This window comes from Lipotes vexillifer, unplaced genomic scaffold (genome assembly GCF_000442215.2).
Source record: "Lipotes vexillifer unplaced genomic scaffold, Lipotes_vexillifer_v1.1 scaffold342, whole genome shotgun sequence".
Lineage (NCBI taxonomy): Eukaryota > Metazoa > Chordata > Mammalia > Artiodactyla > Lipotidae > Lipotes > Lipotes vexillifer.
The window spans coordinates 3,213,245-3,224,537 of record NW_006786802.1 but is presented as its reverse complement, the minus strand read 5'-3'; the positions used below and the strand labels follow the sequence as shown (position 1 = coordinate 3,224,537).

The window sequence follows — 11,293 nt, the reverse complement described above, 5'->3', positions numbered from 1 at the left end:
AGAAGCGGGCCCTACACGACTGAGGATGACACATGAGCAATTCCTAGCAGATAATATCAACGTTCCTCATGAAGTGAAAGATGAGAGTTCCCTCCTAAGAGTGAGGGGAGAGCTGGTCTGACTGTGACTTAAAAAGAGTGGAGACTACTTGGACTCTCCGTTTGGAGAATGTCCAAGAGAATAAACAGGTAAACAGAAGGACGCAAGTACACTCAGAGAGCTTTCATTTTTAGTAAGGAAAACGGACACAGTGTTCAGTTACCCTAAAGTTGAGAAATGAGGCTGACCAAAGGCTGACACAGCCTACACAGCAAAAGGAGAGGGGGCTGAGGAAGCTGCCGTGTCTTTGGCGCCGAGGTTGCATGGTCAAGGGTAAAAGAAAGGGGCCAGAGGGTTAAGTGAGGAGAAAGGGCATAAAGAACTGCAGGTTTCTGGGGAAGAAGATTTAGTGAATGTGTGGATACGATGAGTCACAGGTAAGCTGGGTTTGATCAAAAAGGAAACCCATCAGTTGAAAAACAATCTAGTTTTAAAAAACGCAACTGAAGATTGACTCGTGCGCAAAACTCTATTACCCAGAGTTGGGACTTGAGAAATGGCAGTGTAAAAATTCAAGAGGTATTTTGAAAAGAAGAGAAATTTGGGCCTAAAATATAGGTAATCAATTAACATTAGGACATCGGATTTGCAGTTCCTACAAAGACACAGATCAGTCGTCGGGTATTTTAAGCATGCCCAAAATAAAACCCCAAAGCTGAAGAAAGCATTGAAAAGATAGCACAGTGTATCTCTTTCACCAAAAGAGGACCCTCCAAGGAGCAAATAAAACCGAAAATATTGAACGAAGTTTAGCAAAATACAATATTACAGTTTGTTCACAAAATCTCCAACTTGGAGATACCCAAAAGGGTTCCTTGGACCTCACCCATCACTCACTCACAGGCACTCACCCCTGCTTCTGCAGTAACTGAGTGTTCCCTGGGCACATGGCCAGCCACAACCTGGCAGTCACAGGTGTGGCCATGTGTCTCAGTTCTGGCCAGTGAGAAATAAGCAAGTGTCCTGTGGCAGCCTCTGGAAACCTCCCTTGACATTTCCTTCCTGCCGGTTGGACCACGATGATGACTGGCACTCTACCTTGGACCATAAGGACAAGGGTCACATGAAAGTTAGAGACAGCTTGGGTCCCAGATGTCTATGAAGCCCACATAACAGCCCAGAACTACTTACCTCTGGTCTTCGTTAGGGACAAGAGAAAATCTATCTCATTTAAGCCACTGCTTCTCAAGTGTTTTGGGGGGGTGTTAGTTTGTTTGGGTTTTTTTTTGTTTTGTTTTGTTTTTATTTGGCCGCACTGCACAGCCTGTGGGATTTCAGTTCCCCGACCAGGGATGGAACCCGGGCCCTCGGCAGTGAGAGTGTGGAGCCCTAACCACTGGACCACCAACCAGGCAATTCCCTCAAGTTTTTTTTTTTCTGTTACTTGCAGGTGAACCCTAACTAACAGGCCCTTCTTTGCTTGCATTGAAGTTTCCCCTTCCTTGACCATTTCTGGAACACTTTCACCAAACCAACCATTGGCTTCTGCCTAGAACATCTCCCTATGTACACATATTCACACACACACACACACACACACACACACACACAATTTCATGAACACTCACATATGCACACCTGCTCTCCTACCAAAGTAGAGGTCTCTTGAAGGCAGACCACATCTAATCTCAGCCCCTCACAAGAAGTGCATTCCTAATAAATGCTCAGTAAATAACAATGATGACATTTGCATTAAATAAGCACAGGCTATTTCTGGTTTCCACAAAGAATAAGAAACATGGACAACTCAAATCCTCAAAAATCATCAAGCTTCACTTCATTTAGCAGTTTAAACGGACTTTTTTTTTTTTTTTTTTTTTAACTACCTCACGCCCACTTCCCTTTGCTGTGACAGCAGCGTTTTGCTCTCCCTCTGAGGATCCATTGCTCCCGACTCTTGGCCTATGTGGTTTCCATGGGGCTGCCAGTATGCGCCCCTGATCCTGAGATGGGTATGTGATGTTGGGCCTGGGCATGTGACCCAAGTCTGTCCAATGAGACTCAGTACAGAGGAGGTACAGAAACAAGCAGGGAAGAGAATCTCCCCTTCTTGGGGAAGCTGAGCTGTGCAGGTGTGACTTGGAGCTGCTACTGAACATCTTCCCACCGCCCAAGTATAACCTGACTGAGCAAGAAGCCGAACAGATGAAAACAGAACTAATATAAAGGAGTCTTGACAGCATCCCTTTGTAACACCTGGATCCAGCTATGCCTGAAGCAAAACTTACAACCCCTTTTCTATTTAACTCATTTTGAGGACTTTTCCCCACTTGGAGTCCAAAGAATTTTCACTTTTACAACAGTTTAACCACTTCTCCATTAAACATTGTTGTTAGAATTTTTTGAGTAAGCCAAATAATGAGTTGAGTTTCTCCCTGGAGACAGGCATAAAGGAGTAGCAAAACAGATCTACTAGTATGCTTTATGAGTACTCAATAGTTCTAAATTTAACTCATCCTTTTTTTGAGAAAAACTAACTTCCAACCAAACATACATATTTCACAAAAGTGTTCTAGTCAGGTCAGCATTTGAGACTTCTCCTTCCTATATCTAGAAGATTTTTAAAAGAAAGTGGAAAAATTTTGTTATTCTACAGCACACCAAAATCCCCTGCTCATTACAAATTAGCTGTAGAAATTGCTGGAAAAATCTCACATTATAGTACGGTTACACTACATCAATTTAAAATATTTTGAAAACTCACTTCCATTACAATATTTAATATAATTCTTCTATATAAACAATTTATAGTCAATGTAGAAAAGGCCACATTAAACTCGCAAGATATGGAATAGAAGGGCCCACCTTAAAAATCTATCTCCTCCAAAAGAACAAATCTATATCATTCAAATAGGTATTTAGAGTGAAATCCAAACACTTCTTGATATTGGCCAATTTCTTTAACTTATGGATTATCAAGACATGACAAGTATTCTTTTATAAACAAAGTAAAATTAAATTAAGATTAAAGATAGAATGTTAGTCATACAAGAAGGGCCATTTTCCAATGGCTAATGTGTTTTATACAAGAGTGGAACATATCCAAAAGAACATGGCCTCCCAAAGGAAGGGATCAGGATACAAACCTAGGAAACAAAGAAAATAAAATGACCTACTACAAAGAGAGAAGATAAAACCTGTCAGAAGCTCATGCAGACCTTGAATAAAAGCCTCTACTCCTTTTATTTTAATAGGTTTTTTTTTTAAAGAGTGCTGAATCCACCTTTAAAATACACTGAATTTATAAGCATACTTAGAAATCCTGTCCTTCCTTATTAACCACACTCAAAACAGATTCCCCAAGATACTTATGACATCATGAACATGTCACAAAATCCAGTTTGAAGTTGCATCTCTTACACAAAGAAAAACACATGAAATGTTTTAATTCATAAATGGCTGACGTGGTTGTAAAGTATGGTATTGCAAATTTTGCATTATTCCCACTTGATGATAGCCAGTTAAGGCTGTTTCTTTCCAAATAACTGTTAAGATAGAAAAGATGTATCATCACACACACACACACACACACACACACACACACACACACACACTCCTTTTTTATACCATCCTTGTCATGGTACAGTAAGATTTCCAAATTTTTGGAGTTTCACATGTTACGTCCTAAAATACTGCCTCCCTAACTGGGAAGTTGGATTACCAAACACCGCACCAGCCTACCCTCAAGACCAAGGATGCGTCCTTGCCACCCCATCTCCTTACTCTTAGAGAAGTCACTTCTGTATCCAGCACTTTATCACTTACAGAAAGCCCCCCACTTTGGTTCTCCAACCCTGAGCTCTCTTGAGTTCCAAGGCACGGGTAGGTTCCAGGGCACCTACTTGACATCTCTGTGGGAATGTTCCACCCAAATATCCCATATCAGCGTTATCTTTCCTTCAACCCCAGCTTCTCCTCTGGCCTCTCTGCTTCTGTTCGAAGTCCTAACATTCATTCAGGTCCCCAGTTCAAACACCCTGAGTCGTCTCCGCTTCCTCTTTCTCCTTCCTAAGCTACAGAGATGCTCTGTTCGGTGCCCTCTCCTTCACGTCCATATTCACATCTCCTTAGTTCAAATCCTTCTCGCACCTTTATCTCGACTGGCTAGTGGCGTCCTCCCTGGTCCCCGCCGTCCGCCACCACCTGTCGGGCCCCACGCTAATCTAGTCAAAAAGTCAGATTCATCTTCACAAACTTCAACCCCTACCACACGCTAGCCCACTCAAAATTCTTCCAACGTGCTCAGCAGCAGACACGGGTGTCCTTCCAGCAGCCGCCTTCCTTGCTAACAGAGCGTAACATCAATTATGCTCATGTGACAAGTGTCCAGCCCCAGGGGATGACATGGGATTGGTCTATGCTGATCACAGCAGTCCCCTTTGCCAATGACTGTCCTAGGGTGGGCATGTGATCCATTTCTGAACAGTAAGATGAAAGAGTCTAGTGGAACTGTTTCCAAGAAAGCTATTCTTTCTTAATAAGAGACGTGTAGAAAGAGAAAGTGCTCCTTTACTACCACTGCCACCCACACCGCTGCCCTGCTTCTCATTTCTCATGCTATCGTATGAGGATGTGACGCCTAGAGCTACAGCAGCCAACCTGTGACCATGAGGAGAATGTTGAAATTCCAAGGATGGCGGAATAAAGAGAAAAGTAAAGGGGGTCCTTGAAGACATGATTGAACCATCCAAAACAGCCCGAAATGGCCTACGTAAAGACTTACTGGTAAACAAACGTCCTTAGGGTTTATGCACTGTTTGTTGTTCTTTCTGTTACCTGCAGCCCAAAGCATTCTAGCTGATAAACCTACAAAGAACAAGCTATTTCCCTTACCACTGAAGGCCCTCTGTGCCACACTACTCACAGTATGACATCATCACCTGAGAGCCCCACCCCAGACCTATGATTCAGAAACTCTAGAGGTAAAGTCCAACGGTCTGTGCTACAGAAAGCGCTCTGGGTATTACTCGTGTATGCTGACGTTTGAGGAGCACGGCTCTAGAATATGATCACAAATTACTCTTCCATTTCATCTACTATCCTACATACCGCAAGGAACACTGGGTCTGTATTTCTCCGATGACAGTGACCTCATTTCACTAGGTCTGAGCACCATTTGATGCTCGCTTAATTTCATCTCTTTCTAATCAAAGTTTTCAAACTCGAAGCCTCCCGGGACCTGAGAGGTATACGTAAGGCCTAAGTGTGAGGTGGAGGGAGTGGAGAGGACCACGGTGAACTGTGGAGTACACGGCCATCTGAATCAGGGCAACTGGCAGATGATGCCACGCCAGGGTACAGGTCCAGTATTTATGATGAAAGCAAAACTGGAAATCCAGATTTATATGCAAAGATTTTTAGAAACAGACAACTAATTTATTTTTTTAAATGCTGGTGCAAAGTAAACAAAACAAGTCCTCAAGTGGATTCAGTGTCTCCCTGACAGTTTGTGACCTGGAGTAGACAGTTCTTGAAATAACCACACATACTTTGAATGCTGTGGCCACGTACAACCATTGACTTCACCTGAAATGACTAAAATTAACATTCTTTGGCTAACTGTATATTAGGCTTCACTGAGCACAGGGGTCTCATCAATATTCCACTGGTTGACGTGGAAAAATGGGGAGTTTCTGGACCTCAAGTTTGTGTCAGCAGGACTGCTTTATCCAGTAGTCACCATAGACTGGACACCTAGAACTATAAGCTTCTCAGGAGCCTACAGAAATGTTTAAAATGTAGAAAAAAGTAATTGGCCACGCAGCACAGAAGTAAGCGTGCGTGCACGCACACACACACGCTACAAAATTAAAACTAATAGATGCTCAATTAAATGCCTACAAAATACAAACATAAGCCACCTAATCAACATCAACTCAAGACATGGTATCATGTCATATTGTATTAAATGCAGGATGTGGAGGGGAGCCCAAATCAATAGGGCTTAGGAATTGCCAAGGGTCTCAAGGGGCCCTGAGTGCCGACCAGGAACCAACCATTCTGTCCTAGGTCTTGTCTTCTTTATAGCAATCACAAACCTCGCACCCAGTTTTACTGCCCCATGCACATTGCTCACTTCAGGATCCTCAGCCTAAAACAAAGTTTCCAACCATAGCTGCGTGTTGGAATCACCTGGGGAGCTTTTAAACACACTGCTGCCTGGATCCCATCCCCAGAGATTCTTACTGAACTAGTTTGGGGTAAGGCTGAGCTTGAGTATATTCTACAAGCCTCCTCCTACCCGACCATGGCTGAAGCCAGGGCTGAGACCCCACTGTTCTAGAAGCATTTCCAGAAACATTCTCCGAGAGAGTCATCTTCCCAGTTAGGCCATCTTGATTTTCTTTCTACTGCCTTGGCTTGGAACAAAGGAAGATCACGGTACCATCAGTGGACTGATCATCTAGAACAGGGGTTGGCAACCTTTTTCTATAAATAATAAATGTTTTAGGCTTTGCAAGCCATGCAGTCTCTGTCACAATGACTCAACTCCGCCACTGTGGCACGAAAGCAGCCCCAGACAAGATGTAAACAAATGAGTGGGGCTGTGTTCCAATAAAAGTTTATTTATGGACACAAAAGTCAATTTCATGTAGTTTTCACAGTCACGAAATATTATTCTTCCTTTGAATTCTTTCAACAGTTTAAAAACGCAAAAACCAACCTTAACTTACAGACCATGACCTGTGGGCTGCTGTCTGCCAGCTCCTGACCTAGAATGACTATTCCATTGGCTTGAGACCGTAAGACTAACGAATGATAGAGTCCAAGTTATTAGATTAGAACTACACTGAAAGTGGTTAAATTATACCTCCTCCACTCACTCAACTGAATTATCCACATAGTCGAACACTGTAGTAGAACTGCCCACATAGTCGAAAGTAAACTAGAAATGATTTATTTAAAAATGATTTTTGAATCCTCATCTGCATATGAGTTTGTTAAGACAAAAGTTGCAAAGGAGCAGTACACAGGCATGCTTTGAGGGTCCCACATAATGATTTCAAGTATTTGTTAATTTGCAGCCAATACTTAAAATTCAGGATATTTCCCATAAAAACCTAGATTATCATTCTCTTGAAAAAAAAAGAATTGCAGAATGTGGAGATACTGGGTCAAATGTTGGCATGGCAACAATCTACTAATGCTGAGCAAGGCTCCCCCTTTAAATGGGGGCACGTTCTCCACTTGACCACAACCTCTAGCTTCATGAAGGTTAACTGGCTGTCCCTACAGACAGAGTTTATGACCCTTGCTCTAAGGTCCCTAGAAGAACCTTTTCTTTCTTTCACAATGTGGTTTCCACATCTTGGTTAAACACCTGACGTGGAAATCTCTCAATCTGCTCTCAAAATTCAACACCCCCATACTCCAGACCCTAGAAATAACATCATGAGTTCTCATGCTAGTGCAAGATATCAACTTAAGGAGAGTTTCAATCAAATCCCCCTTCCCTCTCAATATGTTCTCAACTTGAACCATGGTCTCCAATAAGGTAGACCAATGACAAACCACCCCTTCAGGTCCTCTTATTCTTCAAGCTAGCCAAGGTAGAGGCCCATGAGGTGGAGGGAAAGTGCTCACATCAGAACATCTTAATTAAGCAGAGTGATCAATAACACATATAATAATTAGAAAGCAATGTTTGGGACAGATGGAGTTACAACAGCATAGGACTATTCGACATAGGGTAAGAAGTCAATAGCCGTATTTTCAAAGGGGGTGGGGAAGCCCTAAGCATATGCAGAAAAGCTGGTAACTAGAGTTTAGTCCAAATTCATTATTAACCCAATGCGTGATTTTACCTGGCTTACACCCACATTAAATGTAACAGTGTATTTGGGGGTGGGTGGGTGAGGAGAGCGGACTTCTGACCACTACATGCCGATTGATATGTTGCGTATTATCTTCTTACTGGTAAAGACAAAGTGAACCCAGGGAAAGAAAAGTTCCAGATATATAGACAACGGGTCACTAATTCACTTGAATAACACAAGGCTTTTTTTTTTTTTTTTAAAAAGATACAGGTGTTAGTTTAATTTGTTAGCTGCATCAGAAAAAAGAAATGTTCAAACAGTAGATTTTCCACTTGAAATTAAAATGGAAATTAGCCCTGAGGAAACAGAGATGACTTTAAGTTTATACATCAGTGGCTGGTTAATGAATTATTAACTGATTTTAATGATCCTGGCTATATTTTATTTGAAGTTATTCTCCTACTTGCAATGACTTTTGAACCCTCAAAACTCTTTCATCCATTCTCCATAGACAGAGTACACACTTTCATGAGCGCTGACATTTAAAAAGGATCCATATACTCACAGAATGTGAAGATAATACACATGCATATAAGTTATACAAAGGACTCGGGTCATTTGTTAAAGAGAGAAGTGAATGAAACCCTATTATTCACGGTTTGTAAATAAATTTAACGATAAGCGCTAACTTTTCCCTTGTTAAGCCTGGAGCGGAGGGTTCTGTATTTCTTCTAAAGTTTCCCAGATGGTCGTTAAAACAAGAAAGGGCAGAAACAGACTTTCTTTGAAAGCCATCACTTCCCATCCGGAAAGATAACGCACATGATCAAAAGTTAAGTCTTAAAAGATTAATGATTACAGGTGTTTTCAAATAAGATACATGCATGTCTTTGTACGCTGGTTTTTACATTTCCAGTATAAATCCATTGAATCACGTCACCTCAGACACACAAGTTAGCTATGAAATGAAATGCTCTAAACCTTTAACTAGCACTTGCTGTTTTATACCCGTGAAGTTAATACTACTTCTTCTGAATTCTCCCCATAAGGAAAAATTACGGGGAGTAAAGTTGGGTTTTTCACTTCTGAAATTAAGAGTAGGAAAATACAGTATCGTGGCTCAATTTAAAGAGTATTGTATTTTTATCTGCAAGGAATGAAATGCAAACATCCCTTAAAATAAGTACAGTCTGATTTCTACCAATATTAAGCCCCGACTTTCATAAGTTGGGTACACAGAGCACTTCAGACGACAGATTGCTGAATAACTAAGAAACCGAGTTATTTGAGGCGAATCGCTGCATGAGGAAAATATGACAGCAATCCATCTTGCATCCTCACTCCTGAAACCGAACAAGCATCTCAACAAACACTGTCTGTTTTCAAGCTTTCTAGGCGCTCCCAGAAGTAAATGCTCTGAGTTTCAATTGACTCGAAATAGCCTTTCTCAAAAAGTAAAAAGAGACACACACAAAACACCCACAATTTCCTCCGGTCCCTTGAAGTACCCTTGGGATCCCAGTGAACAGAGAGATTTGCCACGCATTGCAGTGACTGGATTAGTACAAAAGGTTTCTATTTTGGTGTCATTCGAGTGTTGCTGATCTTGAATCAGAGAAAGCAGTAGTTACGTTAGGCAAGGCAATGGCTTCCAAAAATAAGAGCATGTGCCCAGCTATACAAGGCTGGAGCACACAAGGCTAAGGTGTACGGAGATAAATAATACCCCACTGGAACAATTAGGTGGATTCTCAGAAACACTACATACTTAATTAGGCTGCCTGAGTCCCTGACTGAGCATACATGGGAGACTTTTGAAAGCATTTAATAACTTGAGTAAATCCAAAATCAGAGGGCCGAAACTAAACCTGAACTCTGGCTACAGGGATAGGCCTTTTCTCGCTTCTCTTTCAATGCTTAATGTTATCACTCTAGGAATTCTGAGAGCATGAACGCCCACCATCACCAAAGGGTTAAAACACACTGAATGATGTCCCTTCCTTCTATACTTGTTGGGAGGCCCCTCCGTGGCAGGCGCAGAGCTGGGTGATGATGACACACGGCAGAGGGGTGAGGAAGAGAGACCCTAACTAATGGTGTTTCACAAACTTCAGCACTGGAGTTGGGAACGGAGTATAAACAAACAGAAAGGAACACGAGCCTCCATCAGCCACGGGGCACAGCAAACTGTTCCTCACTCTTAGATACAAATCCTCCTCTTCCTGCTATGTATTCATTAGTTTTGTATAGCACCTTTCTTTCTGCAGGCTCCTTATTTCCTCCTCTGTTATCCAAGCAATCATAAACAAACTGCGATTTGAAAGAAAAAGGAGGGGAGGAGGGAGGGGCAGGGGGGAAGGAGAAAGAAAAACCACATTCAAAAGGCACAGGCCAGCCAGAGCACAGCTCTTTCTCTGAATATCGCCCTCGGGGTGATGTTTCCTCTAAAGCTTGGCCTTGGGGGCTTCAGGAAAGGATAGAGAACGGGAGTACGCGCTGCGCTGGCCCAAGGGCCGCGGTTCTCGCACCGACTCGCCGCTCCGAGCTGCGGCCAGCTGCCCTTCTCAGATCCACCTTTGGCCACCTGAAACGCTGGGTCCTCGAAGTTGGAACAGGGGGAGGTGAAGGAGGTGGGGTGACCCAGGGCGTGGTGTGGAGGTCTCTAACCCTGATCTCCCCGAAATGCCAAACTTACCCCTCCCCCAAAAATGAAAGATAAGAAGCCACTAGTGCTAACCAGAGAGGGGCGGGCACCTCCATTGCATGGTCCAGAGCGCCCTAGCGAGAGGGCAGGAAAGGCCACCTGCGGGGGTCCCACCACTTCGAGGCTCCCCTCTTCGAAGACCCCATCCAGGGCACGCTCAAAAGTTAGTTCCTTTCCTTCGCTAAGCGGCCCTGGGTCCAGCTCTCGGGGGCGTGGGGGAGGTGAGATGGGCTGGGAGGGGGGCGGCGAAGTCATCAGACCACGAGATGGGGGACTCCTGCGTTGCCCCCTTCCCCCCCAAACTCAGGGGAACTCGATCGTGTTTACTAATAACAACAAGAGTTGGACAGAAACGAAAGCGCAAAGGGAAAGGAGCGGAGAGGGGAGAGAAAAGTGCAGCAGGCGGAGATCTGGACCGCGGGGCGCGCCCGGGATGGGGAGGTGGCCCCCGACCCGCCGCCCCCCGGCCCTGGCCCGGCCCGGTCACCTTGCTGTAGCCGTAGTACCCCAGGCACTGCGCGAAGTCCAGGCCGGCGGGGTCCCCGGCCGCCGCGGGGTAGAATCTCACATCCATGCCGGAGCCGGGCCCGGGGCCGGGGGCCGGGACTGGGGCTCGCCGGGACCGGTGCCCGCCTCCTCGAAGCCGCTAGATCCACCGTCGGGGGCGCCCAGCCGGGGTTGTCCGGGGGCGGCGCGCGGGACTTGGGCCGGAGGGGCGCCGCGACCGGGAGTT

At 44.2% G+C, this 11,293-nt stretch overlaps 1 protein-coding gene across 1 annotated transcript in view; it reads right to left on the bottom strand.

The window, feature by feature from the left end:
- Positions 1–11,291, bottom strand: part of TOX3 (TOX high mobility group box family member 3) — a 111,324-nt gene extending 100,033 nt beyond the window's left edge. The window contains exon 1 of the mRNA XM_007459468.1: positions 11,048–11,291. Within this exon, the coding sequence (XP_007459530.1) occupies positions 11,048–11,134 (87 nt within the window). The 5' untranslated portion in view covers positions 11,135–11,291. The remainder of the gene's footprint in view (positions 1–11,047) is intronic.
- Positions 11,292–11,293: the final 2 nt, after the last annotated feature.